Source organism: Elaeis guineensis, chromosome 13 (assembly GCF_000442705.2).
Source record: "Elaeis guineensis isolate ETL-2024a chromosome 13, EG11, whole genome shotgun sequence".
In the NCBI taxonomy this organism is placed as follows: Eukaryota; Viridiplantae; Streptophyta; class Magnoliopsida; order Arecales; family Arecaceae; genus Elaeis; species Elaeis guineensis.
The window spans coordinates 59,401,676-59,423,771 of NC_026005.2; the positions used below are offsets into that span (position 1 = coordinate 59,401,676).

The following is a 22,096-nucleotide window of genomic DNA, read 5'->3' on the forward strand; positions in this document are numbered from 1 at the left end:
AACTCCATATGTCATAATCTCTTGCGATCTTTTTATACATAATCTCAATATTTAACCAAAATTTTTAAATATTTCTCCCACTACAATCATCAAAGATCTACACTATAATGTCCCTGGTGTCTATCCACTTACACCCATTCTATATCTGATTCTATGTTTCATAATTCATCCACTTATGCTCTGATACCATATAATTGTCACGCCCCCGACCCGAGATTTTGAATCGAGGGTCACGGCAACCGCCGCATACTCATAGAAAACTCTTCCCATAAGCATGCAAGACATCTTATCATACTATCCTAAAACAATAGCGGAATAATTAGTCAACAATTTAAATCTAAAATATAACGACCTAAACTTTTTCTTTAATATCTCAATAAATTCAACAACGATTCAAAGGCTTTGCATCAAATTCAATAAGCCTTTCAACCTAAAATAAAAGTATGAAGATTCTGCTTCTGATCACTCTTCCATTTATATCTTGTATCATCTTAATTCTTTAACATCTGTAAAAATAGTAAAATAGGAGGTAATGAGCTAGACAGCCCAGTAAGCAATGATCACTTTTCAACATATTTCATCAGGCATTTAAGTAAATCATCATTTATAAAAAATAAGCATAAAGAGTTCATCAATTCGAAATCAATTTCAATTATGCAACATAATTCATACCAAATTCATTTCTTTTTCAAAAATTCAAGTTTCTTTCCAAATTTCAATTTCTTTTGTTCTTCAATTTTTTTTCGTCAACCATGAGCCATGACCATATTTTTCCTATGGCAGGGTCATAATACCACGTATCTGCTTGCGGTAGGCTGCGAATCATCTAGCAGCCATGTCCTTTGGAACCGCTGGTCTCGCTGGTGGTTTGTCGCTGGTCTCTCTGGCGACATGTCGCTGGTCTCGCTGGTGACATAAACCCTCAGGACAATCAATTGCCAACTTACATGCCCCCATTGGCAGGGTCCTTTACATAGTCAGATTGTCAATTCTTATTATTTCTTATATCATAATTCTTCATAAATCATGTTTCATATTCTAATTTCGATAATAAAACATATAATCATGTAGTATCGAAATCAATCAATAAAATACATCATGAAATCAATATATTCAATCATGTTTCATCATAACATTTCAAATAAGATATTTTCATAACAAAATACTATTCATCCAATTCATGCATCGTTTCACAAATCATGTCAGAAGAATACATTATAATTTATCGATAAATCTAGAAAAAGTGAAACATTACTTACCTCGAACGCATTTCAATAAATCCACATAATTCTATAAATTTTTTTTCAAAAATTCTATTCGTAGATCATATCGCGATATCCCATGATCAAACATCCACAATCCTATACAGAATCAATTTCAATAATTAGAAAGAATACGAATACCATATTTCAACGGTTTAGATTGGGTCCGATCATCTAATTTCATCTAATCAAAATCTAATTAGGACCTAAACGATCTAAAGTTTGACTATCAGATCAAATCGGATTCGAAGTGATAGGACTGAGGTTTCTTCATCGATTTTATAAAATCAAGTAGAGAGAGAAAATCAGAGGAGAGAGAATTCATGAGGTACAATTCGAACTGATCAGGTGACACAATCCAACATTACGATTGGTCCAATATCTCAATTGGTGAAATCAATATGATCAAATCAAGTCATGGCTAGATCGGGATCATGGATGATCAAATCTAAAGATTCATGGTCTAATTAAGGTGGGTGCCAGTACGCTGTCTGACAATCATAGATCAGGGTTCTTCATTAAAATCAGATCAGACTTATTAAAAGAAATTTCTTCATTCACTAACTTTTTTTTTTAGAGAGAGAATCAATCAAGAGAGAGAATATTTTAGAGAGAAAAAATTCTAGAGAGAGAAAATTCTAGAGAGAGAAAACTCATCTTGAATTCATCAGACAATATGATTCAACAAATTCTGATCGATCAGATCAAATCATGCTAAAATTATCATGTGGATAATTCAATAAGATCATGAGAAATAAAATCTAAAAATACCTAATCTGATCAAAGTGGATGTCGGTGTATCGTCCGACGATCACAGATCAAAAATTCATTACGAGAATCATTTAAATTCATCATCATTCTTCTCAAAATTAAAAATCTTAGGAGAGAGAAATAATCTACAGAGAGGATTTTAGAGAGAGAAAGTCCAATTCTAGAGAGAGAAAATACTAGTTCAGGCTGAAGAGAGAGAAACTCTCTTTCTCATATTTTATTATTTATATCATTATTTATTAATTAATTTAATGATTTTTTTTTTCTTTTCTTTTCTCTCTCTCTCTCTTTTTTTCTTCATGGAAGAGGGAGGAGAAAATCCTATTTATTATTATTATATTATTATCATATTATTTTTCTTCTTTCTTTTTTTTTTCTTTTCCTTTTTCTTTTCTTTTTCTTCTTTTTCTTTTCTTTTGCTTTTCTTTTCCTTCTTCTCTTCTTTTTCTTTTTCTTTTCCTTCTTCTTCTTCTTCTTTTTCTTTTCTTCTTCCCGTGGACTTGTTTTGGGCTGAAACAGGGGACCTTGAGGTCCCCTCGTTGGGTGGCCGGCCGGTGGCGTAGCCGGCGTGGGGCGGCCGTCGGCAAGAGGAGAGACGATCCGCGGCAAGAGGAGGCCAAACCGGTGGTCGACGGTGACCACCGGCGACGGAAAAATGGCAAAAAAGAAGATTCTTTCGTAACAAAATCCGGTGACTTCGGTCGTCGGCGAGCATGCACATCGGCACGGGAAGGAAGGGGGAGAAGAGAAGAAGGGGAGGAAGCTTACCTCCGACGCTGGCGAGGCTTTTCCGGTGAGAAATTAGATGGCACAAGGACGGGTCTCCGTGAGAAAATTTTCGGCGATTGCCGCCATTTTGTCCCGAGATTCTTTGGTAGGAAGAAGGGAGAAGGGTCTCCCCTATAAATAGAACCAAAGGAGAGGAGTTTGACTCCTCTCCGGTGAGGTTTCCGACTCCGATTAGGAGCCGGTCGAGAGAAGAAGACTCCCTGCGGGAGTCTTCATCATTTTTTTTTTTTGGTTTGTTTGGGCTGGCTGGGCTATCACATTTATGGTGTTAACATCTTCTTAAAAATCTAATTTCATGAATTTATTAATTTTTTTGAAAAATAAGTAATTTAAAAAATATATATAAAATTAGATATATTTATGAAAAATAAGATATTAATTTAATTAAGTAATTTAAGCATCAAAATGAAGTAAAATTTTTGAAAAATTTAATGCATATCTTTTTCAATTTTTCAGATAAAAATCAGAGCAAAAAGAGAGCCAAAATACCTTAAAAAAACCTAAAAATAGCCTCCGATGCATGGTGGACCAGCTGGTCGGTCCACAGAGCTAGGGTGCGATCCACCAGAAATAATACACGGTCCACAGGCACGGTCTACAGGCAGTGGAAGCCTTTTTACGCGATCCAACGGCTGACATCCATCCCGACCCAGATCCGACGATCCACGTTTGCTGTTGGTTTATAAGAGAAGATATATGGCGTGATCCAACGGTCCAGATCTCATCTGAAGCATGATCGGACGGTCAGAATCGAATCCAACCCTGATAAGGAGTAAAAGATTGATTTTTGGACTGTTTTGAGTGATCCAATCTAGATCCAACGACCAGAAATATTCTTAAGAGATCAATACATTTTCTAAGGGTTTTAGGACTCCTTTTGTGATCAAAAAAATATGAAAAAATCATCTATAAATAGGGGATCCGAGAATAAGCTTTAGGAGGAGAAAAAATCAGAGAAAAAGCAAGAGAAAAATAGAAAAAAGAATCAAGGAGCTTTAGGGGTCAATTATTGAGAGATTATGGAGCTAGAGAGCTTCATGCGAGGTTAAATCCCTTCAATCTAGGAATATGATGAAGCCTGTAAACGAGTTTTTATTTTTTTTTATATTTAGTTTTTATGTAATAAAATTATATTTTTATTTTATATCTTTTTATTTTCTTTTGAGGTATTGATCCAGCCTACACGGCCTATATCTTCTATTGATGTGCCGTGATCCTTGGATATGGTACGTGCTTTAGAGAGATAGATCGTAGTATGTTAGATTGAATCTTATATCTTGTAATTAAATTTAAATAGTTTATACTCCAATAGGACGAGCTGTAATCTACTGATACAGTTCGTATCCCTTAGAGATAAACTGTACTAATACCATAATTATAAGAATTAAATATTATAATATAAAAAAAGGAAAAAAATAAATCTCTTTGCATGGTGGATTCAGAATTTTTGAATTATTTCTATAAATTATTTTTTTTTATAATTTAATTTATATTTTTTAATAATCCCTACTCACCCTATCTATATAGTTTGAGTTAGTTTTTATTCTTGACCGCCTACGACAGCGATCACTAAGCCGATGATGCCAAAGATCAATGGAGATGCAATGCTGACATGGGCTTTTGGTGAGTGAGCTTGTGTATCTTTTGCATAGAAATGGAAGGCATAAAGTCTATTCTCAGTCATCCTGTGGTACAACATCATTCTCAATTTCTTGTCTTTGACAACAAAGCAAAATTCATCAAATAAAAAATAATAGTTATTATCATGAAAGAAATGATTTACAAATAAGAGATTTGTAGAGGCTTGAGGATAATAAAGAACATTAGATAAATAAAATTTATTTTTATGATTAGTGGTAGAAGATGAACCAACATGAGATATAGACAAACCTTATCCATTGCTAACTTGAACACTATTAGAACTAGTATATTTTAATGAAACAAATAACTTGTTGAGATCGATGATGATATGCTGAGTAGTACCAATGTCAGAATATCAAGTATTATCATCAGTAAGTGAGAAAGCGACAATCATAACTGCAAGTTTCTCTAGAAGATGATGATCTTGATATACGTAGTCCATACAATGATGGCAATTGATGGCACTATATACGTCCAACCTCATTATAGATTTGACAGATTGGTTGAGTAGACTATGAAGAGTGATCTTATGAAGAAAAGAAATGAAAATGCTCATTACGAAATGGCAGGATGCCATCACTTGAGAGGTGATTAGGTCATCGACCATTATTATGATGCCGATTATTCCCATGATGAGTAGAACCACGGTCTGGATTGAATGCTTTAGTAGGTCTTAAGGTAATAAATGCGATTGTAGATTGCATAGAAGCCTTTTTCATGAAACTAAGTTTCTCACAGATTAATAAAGTATGAAGTTTTCTAAAAGAAAAAGAACAGGTGCGAGCACGAACCCTGAAGAAGAGAACGAACGATAAGATGGAGGAAGTCCATTTAAGATGCAGATAAGCAAAATCATCATCATCCACATGCAGCTAACTTGTTGACAAGAATTTTGGGTTGCTAGAGATAATCTTGCATAAAGAATGATCCCTTCTTAATGCGATGAATCTGTCATATCATAGTCATGATTTGAGGAGTAAGGAATGCAAAGCAACGAGAGAAAGCTTCCCAAGCTTGCTTGGTCGAGGTAACTCCAACTATATAAGGAAGAGCCGATTCTAATAATATAGCATTGATCCAATAATAGAGTATTCGATCACACCATAAAGCATAGATTGAATGCATTGAGGAAGGTAGTGAAAGCAAACCATCAATGAAGAACATAAACTTATATACCTATAGAATTAGTTCAAAGAGAGACTTTCAAACAAGATAGTTATTGCCATCAAACTTGATTGGGATTAGATTTGACATATTAAAGATGACATAGGAGATAGTAGGAGAGGATTCAAGTTCAGTTGAAGAATGTGATGTTGCTAATATTATTGGAATGAAAATTTTTGATATGAGAAGAAGGGCTGGGTTTAGAGACAAGGAAAACAGTGATATTAGGTTATAGTTTATAGAAATACAATAAGATGGCTAAAAGTCTCACTTGATTTTTTGGGATTTCTTTGAGTATGTATTAAAATATATTTAGCATGTATATATGAAAATAAAGAAAATATTTCAACAATAATTAAACTTTAAATTTTGAATTTGAATGTGAATAGAGAAAAGTAGGAGAAAAATAAGAAAAAGATTACAAGAATAATTTTATTTCAAAAATTAAAAATTAAATTTTGAATTGCAAGAATTTATGGAATGTTGTTAGCATTTTTTTTTTTTTTCGATAACAGCATGTTACGAACTATTTGATATCATTTTGTTGGTGGTTATTTAGAGAAAGCAGCGTATCGTTCACTTTGAAGCAAAATGTTACAGGTACATAATGGAACAGTAAATTATTGATCTGTTGGGAAGTTGGATCTCTGCAAAACCAAAAGGAATCACATGCACATTAACGAAATGCCGAAGAAACTCAGCATTAATGGAGAACAAGGGTGCCACTACTCGCGATGCAAAGGGGAGGAGCCCGTATACGGGTGAAAAGACTCCAAGAAGGCTCCGTTGGGAACAACAATGTGAACATACGTCTACAACCTGTATCCGTGGGATTGTATGTGTGTGGGGGTGGGGTTAGGTGGCATGCATGTTCGATGGCACAATAATCGGCAACCGCTGTCGACTGGCTGATTCTTCGCCAAGTTTCAGCTCAGCCACAACGTAAATACATTCACATAAAATAAACGGCTGGCGGCTACCTTTCTTTTCAGAAAAAAAAAAAAAAAAAAAAATCACCCAAACCTAATATAGTTTGAGGACATGTTCATTATACAATAAGTACATAGTAAATAATATTATTTGAGTACAATAGATATTTAGTGCTATTACATGGTTCTTCTATGTACTTTAGCGAGCAAAAAAATGCATTACTAGCGCAAGGATTTCTTTTTTTTAGTGCTCATTGGTATAATTGCACTTTTGTCTCGATTATAATACCAAAACGTATTTTATATATATATATATATATATATATAGAGCAAAAAACGTATTATATATTTTGGTCCGTTCGTCAATTATTTGATATCTAAGGCACAAACCAGAGATATTGTTCCTTCCTTTCAATGTTTGCCTTCCTTTCAATGTTAACAATGAAATGGGTAACCAAAGCCTTTCCCCTTCAAATGGACTTAGCAGTAAATCCTGCTGTAATTCTAGAATCTAGATTGAGAAGGCAATGTGGAAGATTTAAGCAAGTTTTGTAAGGAGTTGCCAACATGGCCTTTGGGTAATTGGGCGTTACCATAAGGGACTCCTCCATCAGGAATGTTCGATGCATCAGAAGGGGGCAGCTCCCCACCACAGGGGCAAGAGGGGCATCCAGGTGGATCAGAAACTGCTCTGCGCACACCCAAGCAGGGCATTGGGCATTCGGTCCCGTATTTAATCGACGTCCACACGTTTCAAATCCCGATCATTTGCATGGAAGTGCAAGACCCATTCCGTCTATGCTACCGCCAGATCGCCTCTACCATCTAAAATTTATGCTTGAAAGTTGAATAAGAAGCCAATCCTTTTTATCACAGTTTATGCTCATAGAAATAACTAGGATTATCTTCCAAAATTCTTCTGAACTTCTAAAGATTCTAGATAAAGAGGGGAGGTGACAGTATCTAAGATAAGAAACAATAATCATCTTTAAGACATGAATTATAAATCAAATGTCAGATTAAAACAAAATCTAAGACAGCATATTTAAAACTTAAGCCAATGCCATCACAGACTGCTGGCATGCATTTGGTATTATCCCATGGACGTAATCAGCAAACTATGGACCATCTAGCAAATGTCGTGTTATTAGTACGTACTTTTTGCAGCTAGCAGTTCCTATTCAGGTTTTGACTCTTCCACGGAACAAATCCTTTTTAACTCATATTATTAAATTTCTAGGACTTTCATGCCATATAAATTCTTATGCATCATCATCACAGTCTGTTGATATTGTGCCCATGCCTTCTCCATAACTCTTCATATGGTTGATAGGTTCATCTCAGTAGTAGCCGACGCAATCTTGTACATCACCTTATTCTTATTAAATGGTACCATAGTTTCTTTATATTCAAGTGCCGATTGAAGAAGCCAGTTAGCCATGTTGATATGGTATCTTTTGTAATCTTATGCCATAGCTGGCATCCATCATATCTTTGGGATCCCATCCAGCAATATCATACCTTTTATTATCAATATTGGCTGAAAGGGTGCATTTGTTAATAGGTGTGCATTCTTTGGTCTATTTGCTATATGACAGAACCACGTAAACTTAAGGTAAAACTCTAAACATTTATTCTGAAAATGGATCATTTTAGTTTGACGTTTGTTTATGTCCTTCGGTGCTTGTTCGGCTTGACAACTAAATTACGTCAACAGAGTGTGTGATCGTGGTGTTTCCAGATGGTGGTTATACTGTGCACAAATCAAGTGCATAAATAGTTTTTACAATTCACTTCTTCTGATTTTATTTATTTATTCGTTAAGCTCTTATATTTGGTTTAATTTAACATTAACCTGTAGTATTGCATAGAAAAAGAAAATCCATAGGAGGAAATGCATATATTAGATATCTCATAAACCTTTTAGATTCAATTTTTGGAGCTAAATAACTTCAAACCATTGCTTAATTTGACCTTGTCTTTCCTATCTATAAGACTAGCATGAAGAGCTTGTTGTGGTGGATAGAGGAAGAGAGGAGTATTGAAGTATTTCTCACTAAGAAATGAAGAGGATAGAGATTTTTGCAAGAAGAAAATTTTAGCTTTGTTTGATATTCCTTCAACTCTCTTGACTCAAAGTGACTCAAGTACATCCCTTTATATAGATAATTTTACAACCCTTCAACTATCCTCTACACAAAATACCAAGAGTCATAATTATGAATGACACTTTGGTTTTATACAAAGAGAGGAATTCTAAGTGCATTTCATAGAAAACACCAAGAGTCATTGCTAATAACAAGATAACATTAATTTAGTTTTCTAATTCCAATACCTTCTCTTAAAACAAGGTGTCTTGAGAACACAAAAAAAAATATCTCTTGATCCAAACCACAATTAAGTTTATTTATTTTTAACACCCTCCTTTAAACTTAATTGTCTTCCATCCTTCATACCAAGTAGACCTTTGAATTTGTTTAAGAGATCAACTCCAAGTAGTTTAGTAAAAATATCCGCAATTTGATCATGAATCTTTACATAAATTAGCTCCACATCTTTGTTTTTCACATGCTCCCGGATTGAATGAAAGCGAACATCTATATGTTTGCTCCTTTGATGATAGACCGAATTTTTTTCCAAAGCAATTGCCAACTTGTTATCAATATAAATTTGTGTAGCTTCATTTTGATCAAAATTAATTTTCTTTAGCAAGTTTTTTAGCCATATTGCATGACTAACACATGTAGATGCTGCAATATATTCGGCTTCATAAGTTGAGAGAGTAACAATCAATTGCTTCTTTGACATTCATGAGAATGCTGTATCACCCATAAAAAATACAAATCCGGAAGTGCTTTTTCGATCATCCATATCTCCACCCCAATCACTATCAGAATAGCCTTCAAGTTGAAAGTTATTAGAATAAGAATAGAATAAACCAAGACTTAGAGTACCTTGAATGTGACGTAGGATTCTCTTAGCCGCCTTCCAATGGGTTGATTTTGGTTCCTCCATGAATCGACTCACCAGACCAAACCATATAATATATCTGGTCTTGTACATGTCAAGTACCTCAAACATCCTACCAAGCTTCTGTAGAGTGTAGAATCAATTACCTTACCTTCATTATTCTTGGATAATTTTGCACCACAATCCACTGGTGTGCTAATAGGATTGCATTCTTCCATCTTGAACATTTTAACCACTTCCTTTGCATAGTGCTCTTGGCAAAGAAAAATCTCATTTTCTAACTGATTCACCTTTAAACCAAGAAAATAAGACATAAGTCCCATGTCAGTCATTTCAAACTCCTTCGCCATTGCTTGTTTGAATTCTTTGATCAATTGTATAGAATTGCTGGTGAAGATAAGATCATCAACATATAATGAGACAAGCAATATATTTCCATCCTTCTTTTTGACATAGAGAGCTTGTTCATAGGGGCATTGAACAAAGCCATTAACTTTGAAATATGTATCAATTCTTGAGTTTCAAGCTCTAGGTGCTTGTTTCAAACCGTAAAGAGCCTTTTTTAATTTCAACACTTTATCTTCTTGTCCACTTCTGACATAACCTTTAGGTTGATCAATATATACCTCTTCATTCAAATAGCCATTAAGAAAGACTGATTTGACATCAAGTTGAAAAATTTTCCATCTATTTTGAGTTGCCAAAGAAATCATCAAGCGAACGATTTCTATTCGAGCAACGGGAGCAAAGACCTCCTCGTAGTCAATCCTGGTCTTTTGCTTGTAGCCTTTAGCCACAAGTCGTGCTTTGTATTTCTCCACTTCACCTTGTGCATTCTTTTTGACTTTAAAAACCTATTTTACTCCAATCGATTCAAAACCTTCTGGTAGAGAAGTGAGTTCCCATGTCTCATTCTTCTCTATGACTTTTATCTCCTCATTCATGGCTTTCCTCCACTTCTCATCTTTGATAGCATTTTCAAAAGAAATTATTTCTTCATTAGCAAAAAGACAAATAAGATTTAGGAGAGTTGTTACCTCATATAAATCTTGAATGCTCCTTGTCTTTATTGATGTTGAATCTTCTTCATCCGATGAAATAGGAGATGAAGGTGGTGTTGGTTCTCTAGTTTGCTCCTTGATTTATTCTTCATCTTGTATCATCACCATGTTAGTGTTCCAATTCCTAATGCCATCTTCTTGAAACTCTACATCTCGGCTTATAATGACTTTCTTCTCTTTTGGTTCATAGAGTTTGTAGGCCTTAGATCTTGGATCATATCTGATGAAGATGCATGACAAACTTTTATCATCTAACTTGCTTCTCCTTTGATCTGGAATATGTGCATAAGCTATGCACCCAAACACCTTCAAATGAGAGATATTGGGCTTGTAACCACTCCATGCTTCTTGTGGTGTTATCCCTTCTAAATTTTTTGTAGGACATCTATTAAGCAAGTAGACCGCACAATTGATGGCCTCGCCCCAAAACTCCTTCGGCATCTCTTTTGTTTTAAGCATACTTCGGACCATATCAAGTATAGTCCGATTTTTTCTTTCTGCGACACCATTTTGCTGAGGTGAGTATGGTGCGGTCAAGAGTCTCTAAATGCCATGAGATTTACAAAAAAATTTAAACTCCTTGGATGTGAATTCTCCTCCACGATCTGACCGCAACGCCTTAATAGTATAACCACTTTGATTCTCCACCAAAGCTTTAAACTCCTTGAAAGCTTGAAATGCTTCTGACTTTTTTTTCAAAAGATACACCCATGTTTTTCTGCTAAAATCATCAATAAAAGTTAGAAAATAATGACGACCTCCAAATGAGCTAGGAGTAATCGGTCCGCAAATGTCGGTATGGATGAGTTGAAGTAGTGTTTTTGCTTTATTATAAGACTCCTTTGGAAAGCTCCTCCTTGGATGTTTGTCAAAAACACACCCCTCACATATATTATTAGGGAAATCAATATAGGGCAGCCCCTTCACCATTCTCTTACTTGAAAGAAGTTTTAGAGCACCGAAGTTTACATGTCCGAACCGCAAATGCCAAAGCCAAGAAACATCCTTCATACATGCACTTAGACATTTAACAATAATATGATTTATATTTAGCATAAACATGCGGTTATTTGACTAGGAACTTGAGCAATCAATTTATTTTGTTTCCTTAAATAGAAGCTTCCTTCTTTCAGTTGCATATCAAATCCTCTCTCCAAGAGTTGCCCAACACTAAGAATGTTGGTTTTTATATCAGGCACATAATAGACATTGGAAATAAATTGTTGGCTTCCATCTTTGAGTTGAATAAGTATCTTACCAATGCCCTTCACCTTTACCTTAGAAGCATCTCCAAATGAAACATGACCATTCACCGATTCATCAAGCTCCATGAAAATTTTTTTATGCCCGGACATATGGTTACTTGCACCGGAGTCCAAGTACCACATATTTTGATTGGTAGCGTCTCCTTCTTTTTGTGCTAGTAGAAGCACGTCATTTGCATCATCATCCTTTTTGGCATAATTTGCTTTCTCATGAATTTGATTAGATTGATTAGAGTAGCACTCAAAAGAGTAATGCCCAAACTTATTGCAATTGTAACATTGAACTTGACTTTTGTCGTACCTTCGACCTCTACCTCTTTGTCCTCTTCCTCCACGATTTTGGTTGCCTTCCTCAATATTGTTGTGGTCACCACGGCCTCTACCACGACCATAGGCTCCACCTCGATCTCTTCCACGACCATGTCCTCCATCACGACCGCGGCTTCTTTGGCTATTTTCACCTCTTGACTCAACCTTCTTGTCATTGATGGAGAGCTTGCTTTGTAGAACTTGCTCCAATGGCTCTTGTCTTCTCTTTAGTATTCTTTGTTCATGGACTTGAAGCGAACCCATAAGCTCATCCACCGTCATAGTGTCCAAATCTTTGGACTCTTCAATGGCCACCACAACATAATCAAATTTGTGGTCCAAAGATCGTAGGATTTTCTCTACGATCCGATTGTCATCAAGTGTCTCACCATTTCTCCTCAATTGGTTTACAATGGTCAAGACTCTTGTAAAAAAATTTGAGATGGATTCGAACTCTTTCATTTGTAGGGCTTCAAATTCACCTCTAAGAGTTTGAAGGTGAATTTTCTTCACTTTCTCAATTCCTTTGTATGCATTTTGAAGAATCTCCCATGCTTCTTTAGAGGTCGTGGCCGCCGCAATCTTCTCAAAAGCTGACTCATCTACGGCTTGATAGATGAAGTAGAGAGCCTTCTTATCTTTCTTCCTCTTATCTTGCAGGACCTCTCATTGTTGCACCGTAAGAGTATCCGCTTCTCCAACTTCTTCATAACCTCTTTCAACTATGTCCCAAATATCTTGAAATCCAAGCAACGCCTTCATATGGATACTCCAATTCTCATAGTTGGTGTTGGTAAGACGAGGAAGAGAAAATTGTGAAAGTCCTTCTATATTAGCCATAGCTTTGATACCACTTTGTTATGGTGGATAGAGGAAGAGAGGAGTATTGAAGTATTTCTCACTAAGAAATGAAGAGGATAGAGATTTTTGCAAGAAGAGAACTTTAGCTTTGTTTGATATTCCTTCAACTCTCTTGACTCAAAGTGACTCAAGTACATCCCTTTATATAGATAATTTTACAACCCTTCAACTATCCTCTACACAAAATACCAAGAGTCATAATTATGAATGACACTTTGGTTTTATACAAAAAGAGGAATTCTAAGTGCATTTTATAGAAAACCCCAAGAGTCATTGCTAATAACAAGATAACATTAATTTAGTTTTCTAATTCCAATACATTCTCTTGAAACAAGATGTCTTGAGAATACAAAAAAAAAACATCTCTTGATCCAAAGCGCAATTAAATTTATTTATTTTCAACAGAGCTCGCTCCATTAGCTTTCTTAACTGATCTTACCAATATATTTTATCTGTTAATTACCCAATAAAATGATGGGCATATCATGATTAACTTATAGGGGCTCAGTATTTTAGATTTTCAGATTGGGTTGGATGCACTGGAGACAACTCGTGGTAGAGAAAAACTCATAATGCAACTCTTGAACCCAAAAACTCTCTCATTTGTGCTTTTTCGTGCCAAGTTTTTTGAGTCGACATGTTCATGAACGCACAAGATCAAGAACACTTTTTTTGGAGCAAACAAGAAGCCTTTTCTTTTTTTTTGAGAAAAAACATGAAGACTTAAATCGTTGAGCCGAAAAAGAGAAGGACGGGAAGATGCTGATGTATGCTCACTAATTGGAAACTGTTGCGCAATAGAAGCCTGGGAAAATTAACTTCCTGGCAACTACATGAACCAGGCCAGTAATTGGAGAAGTTATTTGGTTTAGCAAGCGAGGGTGGAGGGAATTAAATTATCCTCCCTTTGCACTGAGTTGTCCTTATCAGCTGGCTGTTGGTGTGAAGGATACCAAACCAGTGGACTTTCAGCTAGCATATGTCTAATGACTTCCACATCAGGCCGCCATGCCTGCATGCAGAGTAGAATGTCTTTCCTTATGATCGCGACAGCTGGAAGCCTGCTGTTACAAGACATGAGCTTGGACTATAGCTGATGGCTCTTGCTTCTTGTTTACAAGCCCTTGGTAGATTCCTTATTCTACTTTATTTTGGGCATGCTGAGATCCTATGGACTACCCAATCCTGATTACAATTGATATGAAATGAGAATTGTATGCTACCGTCAGGTTCTTTCTTTCAGTAAACACGGGGGTGATCTTGATCCGGGTAGCACACTGGCATATGTGGTATTGGATCAGTCGGGCAGGACTTAATTTTAGTCACTTCAATTTGTTTACCAGACCAAAGGATAGAGTCTAGAGTGCAATAAAAGAGTTCAAATGATTTTGAGAACTCAGTACAGATGATGAATATGATTAGGCTTCACTAATATTTGTTCTTCAAATCACCAAAGGAGTGAGTCTTGTGTGCAATAAAGAGATCAAACGATTTTGAGAAGCCAACATGTGATGATTAGGATTAGGCACTACTGAAGTTTCCAAATTTAAATAACAGCGATTGCTCTGTTTTATTCATGTTATTAAATAATTTTTTTTAACAATAGCAATATTATTGTTATTAACTATTGTGAGAGGTCTATCCAGACATGCATGTGGAATATGTTGGTTGGCAGATGTAATTGGAGTCCTTTGCAATCAATGGTGTCTGATTCTCAGGAGAAATGGTCCTTATTATTGAGCTTTGATCAGCTAGGAATGCTTATATCAAATCAGAACATTATGGACAGTTGGGAAAAGCCCTTTAGTGAGAGCTGAGATTTCAATTTGTGCTCTGTGACAGTATTCTTAGATAATTGCAAAGTCAAAGAAGTATGCCAAATTCTGGAGATTTTTTCAGACTGTGGAGTTTACATAAATTACCGACCACAGAGGGGATCATATTTCTAGCAAGTATTGATGGTGAAAAAGAAATGAAATTATTCAGCAAGGGTCCATAATGTCATCGAGACTAAATGATCACTTTCCTTGAGTATGGTCCTCCATTTTCTTTTTATTGTTCTTGGTTGCGTGAACATAACTTGCCTGATCATTGAGTATTAGCTTCTTTTCTGCTCAATTAGTATTTAAGCTTTATGTTCTTGAGTCACAATTGGCATCTTGCGGTGGACACAAAAAAGTTGATAAAAATATTTAAAGAAAATGGAAGATTGAATGCTTTCAAACTTGGATGAATCATATGTTTTGATTCATTATGCCATGAATTTAATAAGCCACTAACTGATTGTATGCAATAAATAATAGCAAAAGTGGCATATTGCTCAAAAATTAAGAGGGAATAAAGGATTCTGAGGAGGATCTCATATTGTTTCCAGTAGTTTCTTGTTATAGGTTAGATTTTGTAATTCATAATATGTCAGGATAGAACAACTAATTAATTAGAAATTATATTTTTTGTTAATCATGTAGAAAATTGGTCTCATATAAGTACTTAACATAGGAAAGCTTGTATTATTCTTTTGAGGAAATAAAAAAAGAAAAGAAAAAGCTTGTACCAATGGCTTGCCATTAATTACCAAGAGTCATCTTAATCAATAGAAAAGATCATCTTGCACTGATAAGGCTGGTTCATAAATTAATACATGTAAGTAATACACATTGAACCCTCGAAGATACAGTAGATCAAAGCTTAATTATAATTTTGTTAAAATCTCCGAATGAAAGTAATGAACTTTGGTTGCTTCTCTGAAATTCCAGTAGTACATTATCCAAAAGACAGGAAGGTGAGAACCATGAGTCATAATAGACCTTTCACCTCAGCAGGAGGGATGGAAGTTAAAAGCTTCAGTCGTTTTCTGCTACCTACAACTTCAAAGGAAGATGCTGCTTGGTCTTGGAATTCCATTGGCGGGCAATGTCCTCTGCTGTCCTATTGGCATCCATCGAAGATCCCAATAATCCTCTCCTGGTGAACCCTGTCGCATAAAGTTGATTCTTTCCTCTCCAACCGTGAGGAAAACCCTCCTTATGACAAGAAAACAGTTAGATACAAATTCTCAATACATATTAACATGCATGCAGGCTTACATATTGACGCACATGCATGCATGCATATGCAGATACATACATCAAGTAAGCTTAAATTTATGAAACAGTACATATTTTTTCACCACTTGACATGTAGACTATCTCCAAATCACATGATTTTTGGTAGTTAAGTAGTTTAGTAATAGTAGATCATATTCAATAGCTTAAATCATCGATGTTAGACCTTCGTCATCCAATATAAATCTAATTAAATCCAAATAGAGATCTCTCTTGAGTGTAACCAATTCTCTCTCTCTCTCTCTCTCTCTGTGTGTGTACACACAAGCAAATACTTCTTGGTCATAGAGCTCCATTGGCAAGCATTGTCCTATGCTATCACATGGGCATCCACGGAAGACACTAATAATCCTCTACTGATGAATCGTATCACATAAAGTTGATTCTTTCCTCTCTAACTGTTAGGAAATGGTTTCCTCTGAAAAGCAACTTTTTCATTGAAGTACTTCTCTCTGTGAGAAGAAATTAGTTAGATACAGTTGCTCAATACATATTAACATGCATGCAGGCTTACATACATTCATACATATACACAAGCACATACATACATATGTATATATACATGCACATACATACGTAAGTATATACATTTGTGCATACATACATACATACATACATATATATATATATATATATATATATATATATATATATATATATATATATATATATATATCAAATGATTAAAAAATTAGATAATTTAAATAGCATAAAGCAAAACATGTTTTTCAACCACTTAATACATATGTGTGGTTTTGGAGCAAAGACAAACATCCAAACTCCCTTTTCGCACAACAAACTACCTTTTGGTTCATTCCTCTAGGAAGGAATTTGTTTTGCTTTTCTGACTGTGAGAAGGACAAGCTTGTCTCGTGGTCACCTCATCACCTCACTTTGAGGCACGAAGAATCTTTGGCCACGCACGCTGCCTTCTCCTTTTTGAACTTGTATCTATATTGCATAATTTATAAAATAATATTCAGGTAGGGATTAACACCATCCCTTTACATTAGGAAAAAAAACACCTGATGTAGAGGCTAAAAATCTCCAACCATATAATTTTTAGTATATAAGTAGTCTAGAGATAGTATATTATATTCAATAATTTAGATCATTAATATTAAACATTCAGACTGGATGAGATTTAAATGAAGATCTACTCAAGCATAGCTATATATATCTCTCTCTCTTTATGTGTGTGTATGTGTTTGATCATTCGAGTTGTTAAATATGATCTATTATATAAATTACTTACTATCATATAATCTATTATTTGTAAATTACTTACTATCATAAAATAAAATGATTTGGAGATCTGTAGTTGTAAAATATTATCTACTATATATGTAAACTGCTTACTGTCATATGATCTATTATCTGTAAATTACTTAATGTTAAAGAATAAAATGATTTGGAAATCCTTAGCATATGAATCACTCATATATTTATTGCTCAAAAATGGATAGTTTAAATAATATGAAGAATATATATTTTTGATCACCGGATACATAAGCTAGGATCTCCAAAGATCATATATTTTGCTCATCGTAAGCAGTTTAAAAATAGTAAATTACATCTAATGATTTAAATTATCGATGCTAAGTCTCAAGTTTGTCTACGTGGACTGACTCTTTTTGTACTGTTATGTGAATATCTATATATGAGCTCTCTCTCTCTCTCTCTACATATATATACGTATATGTGTGTGTATATATATATACACACACACATATATGTATGTATGTATATACATATATATGGATGTATATATATATATACATATATGTATGTACATACATACATATATATATGTATATATCTGTATGCATGTACATACATATATATGTATGTATGTATATATATATATATATATATATATATATATATATATATATATATAATCGCTTTCGCGCGTGAGAGAAAGAGAGAGAGAGAGATTGTGATGAGATCTAGTGTAAGAATGAGCAAGTGAGGCCACACCAGGTCCAAGGGGTAGTTTTCGGTCCACGTGAATGATTGCTGCCCTGGACCATGTACAGGGTGGGATTTAACGTGAACAGACGTTGTTGAAGCTGAAATCGTTTGTAGGATGTCAGTTTTTTCCACCCTCTGTAATGATTGCTCATTCTGGATGTAATAATTAAAGGACCACAGCTCAGGTGTATCCTTTTCTTCTTGCTGTGGCCCATCTTACCATCTTACTGTTCCCTTGAGATGGAACGTTACCGACGCCCAGCATTCCATAAACAGCAGTCTACAGGGTACTTCGGGGAAGACTCTGATCTCAATGATTTGGCCCAAAATCACTGTCAAAGCTGGAGGATGTGTTTTTTTTAATATATATGTCATTGCTCTTGCCCATGCTTCTGCCTTAATATTGCAGATGGACAAGGATTCTTCGCGTGCACCAATCATGACCTATGTTGTTCTCTCTTGTCATCTATACCATCATAGAGGGAATATCATGATGGGCACATGTTACATTTATTGATTTCAAAAGTGTAATCTGCCCACGTGCACTGCATGAGTTTGTATGAGAATGATATATACCTATAGATTGCTGTATTTTTTTAGCATAAAATTAAATGCTGTTTACGTTAGACTTCTTGTTCTTTTCCTACTGTATTTAGTCCTCTCTATATTTCTCTCTTTTTCTTTTGACTCCTAGTTCTTGTAACTTCACCAAAAAAGGTAAAAAAAAAAAAGAACAACCAAGTGTTGCAACCAAGCTGCCTCACTCATGGTCTTATTAGGTTTTTGTGACTTGCTATGTGGCTTTGCATACAAGTACGAACTTGACTGGGCTGACTCTTTAGCTTTACTATATATCATTCAAAGTCCTTTGTGTCCATGGTCTTGATATGAAGAAACATTTTGCCTAGCATGCATCTAATTAACTTTCCTCACTGCAAATTTCGATCACATTGTCTCCATCTTGACCATGTCTCTTCTGCTTGTCCTTTTCATTAAAGCAAACTGCAAGAACATACCCTGGTCCTGTTATATCAGAATTCCTAAAGAGCTCCACCGCATTTTTCTCTTTGATCATATCTCATATGGACGAACCACACTTAGGCTTTTACTTTTCACCGAAATGAAAGGAAAAAATGAATCTAACCTAAGCATTTGGAGACTGCTCTGACAAATGATCACCATATTTTTGTATCTCATGCATAGAATATTTTTTTGAGGAAGCTTGAGCATAGAATATGCCTTCATATTTTTTTCACACTAAATATGTACTATGTCTTGTAGTTTTGGATGGTCATCTTTACCTTGAGCCATGAAGCTACGTTGCTTCTATAGCCTGTTGCTAGGATGACTGCATCGTAGTCCTCCTGTTTGCCATCCACGAATTCCACACCTTTATGCGTAAAGCAGTCAATGCCAGGGACCACCTGCAATCAACTACTGAGATATGCATACCAAGAAAAGAAAAGGCCAATTCAATTAGCTCGGTCTGTTTATTAATCAAATGATCATCATGTATGGATCTGGCTTATTCTCATATCCCAGCTTCTAGTAACCAAAGGAAAGTTATCATGACCTTGGCTCAGGTGAATGAATAGCCTTTCACATCACAGTTACATAATCATCATCTGATTATTACTTGGATTTTTATATATAATAATGAACAAGTTTGCATGGATTCCTACAAACTAAACACATTTGCTAGCCTAATATTTTTGAGAAATTATTCAACGATGTATGCCTCTCATTTAACTTTATTTCTTTTTCAGCCCCGCTAGTCAGATATGTTTAGCTAAGAAAGCCAGTCAAATTTTCATGAAACATCAAACATAAAGATAAATGGATGAAGACCTGAAACCTAATATACTGAATGCAAGTGTTAAGAAAAGAATCACATAACCATGCATGGAAATGTATAGCAAGAAAACGAAAGAGAAATGAAGAATTAGATGATCAAGACCTTAATTTGGCCATTTTTGATCTTTGAGAGAGTACCAACATCTAGAACCGGGGTCTTCCCAGTGGTGATCTTTAGTTTCAGGGGCCCAATATTGGGTCGAGTGAGCCCATATTTCTTTGTATCCCCAAGAATCAGCCACGAGCATAAGAGGAGGAACTCATCAGCCAATTTCATAGGAAACCATTTGATCAGCCACATGGACAGCCCAAAGGTTGAAATCCCCAGTATTTCCCTTGGCAAGATGTGCAACTGCAAGATTCATGGAGAAAGCAATAACATGGTTAGTGTTGTAAGCGGTTAAGAACATGCAGAATGAATTCAGAATATGAAAACCATGTCAAAGAGATTTTCAAACAAGATAAGGAAAGAAAAAATCAGGAAAACAAGAACACCACATCATTAAAAGAAGAAAATGATTAATGAAACAGCACACAAATAACATCATATTAAAAAAGGTGAATTTCTTAAGTGAAACTGACAGTATATCAGTGACAGAAAATGATAAAAATTATATGGAGCTAGTGGAGTGAGAAAAGGCAACAACTCAGATGAATTCAATCTCAATAATAACAAATAATGTGAAAAATCGAAAAAAAATGTTGAGATAAACAGAGTATAGGATATTGCGAATAGAGTCAAATGGCCGTGGAGACTACAAAAAGCAAAGGGGAGGCCGAAATCAACAGAGACGAGAAGTAGAAAATAAACAAAAGAAAAGAACAAATCAGAGTACTCACCTTATCTCTAACAACCATAGAGGCTTGAACTCCATTGTTACACAGGTCCAAGCAAACTTCCATGCCCGAATTTCCACAACCCACCACCAGAACCTTCTTCCTTTTAAAATCATCTGCATTCTTGTAGAAACTGGTGTGCAGGACCTGTCCTTGAAACTCTGACATCCCGGTGATCTCCGGCAATATGGCCTCATCATTCTCCCCCGTTGCGACTATGAGCCATCGACATATGAATTCCAGGTTATTGGCCTCCACCCGCCAAAAGCCGATGCTTGGATCATATTCGGCACATCGTACCTTCATTCCAAACAAGGGCTTTACTGAGAAATGCTCAGCATAGGCTTCCAAGTAGCTTATGAACTGCTGTTTTGTTGGGTATGTTGGGAAGGCTGGTGGGAAAGGCATGAGAGGTAGTTCACAAAATTGCTTGGGGAGATGAAGCTTCAGGCGGTCGTAAGTCCTAAGCTTCCATGATGAGGCAATGCAGTTTTCCTTCTCAAGTATCAAGGAAGGGATACCTTTCTCTTTGAGGCATGCTGCGGTAGCCAGGCCCGAAGGTCCAGCTCCTACAATTATTGGCCCGGTCACCCAAACCTGCTTTAGATTCGATTTCATCAGTGGACCATAAAATTTGATTTCCCGGATGAGAGATGAGTCTTGCTTCACTGAAGTGACTTTGCACTGCACCAGGGCTCTCCTTAGTCTAATTGTCATGAAAAAATAGCAGAGCTAGCTTGACGAAGGGGTAGATGATATACTGGCAAATATCTCGGTCTATATTCCTCAAGTTATTCGGGTAGTTTTTGGTATATGATCCTCTAAGAGGATAAAGAGCACGAGAAAAGTGGCAAAAGGTCTTCGATATACATTTCTTTCACTTCATGAATAAGCAAAATAGGAGCACAAGATATATATATATATATATATATATATCGATCGCATAAGAATTCGAAACGACAAAGTTGGCAATGTAACGGTACTCGACAGAAGCAATCGCTGCAGCCAGCTGACAAAGGAGTAATCAAGTTGGGATCCTGCAGGGAATCTTGACCACTATGAAACTTAGAAACTATAGTTAAGCTTGGAGTCTGGTGGTTGGTACTATGGAGATTAGAGCAAAGTAGAGAGCTGTCTGAACAAACACCGGAGTCGTTCAAGATAAGAAATGGCTTTTATGTGGTTTATTTAGCTATGGCAGTCGAGGAGCATCCATATAAATAGCAGAAATTGAAGCAGAGTTTAAATGTAATGGGATTATTTTAATGTGGTGAAGAAGACGTTGCAAAGGAAAGGGTGGGTTAT

General features: G+C 35.6%; 1 protein-coding gene across 1 annotated transcript; it reads right to left on the bottom strand.

The window, feature by feature from the left end:
* Positions 1 to 15,692: 15,692 nt before the first annotated feature.
* Positions 15,693 to 21,660, bottom strand: LOC109504842 (indole-3-pyruvate monooxygenase YUCCA6). The gene is made up of 4 exons (XM_073247892.1): positions 20,795 to 21,660; positions 20,058 to 20,306; positions 19,402 to 19,524; positions 15,693 to 16,045 (listed from the first exon to the last, which is right to left on the bottom strand). The coding sequence occupies exons 1-4, from the start codon at positions 21,506 to 21,508 to the stop codon at positions 15,884 to 15,886; spliced, it is 1,248 nt and encodes a 415-aa protein (XP_073103993.1). The 5' UTR covers positions 21,509 to 21,660; the 3' UTR covers positions 15,693 to 15,883.
* Positions 21,661 to 22,096: the final 436 nt, after the last annotated feature.

Bases quoted from the DNA above. Each gene is read 5' to 3' on its own strand.
- LOC109504842 (XM_073247892.1), bottom strand. From the start codon at position 21,508: ATGACAATTAGACTAAGGAGAGCCCTGGTGCAGTGCAAAGTCACTTCA. The intron at 20,307-20,794 runs GTGAGTACTCTG...TGAATCTTGCAG, and splicing joins CTATGGTTGTTAGAGATAAG to TTGCACATCTTGCCAAGGGA. The intron at 19,525-20,057 runs GTCTTGATCATC...AGTTGATTGCAG, and splicing joins TCAAAAATGGCCAAATTAAG to GTGGTCCCTGGCATTGACTG.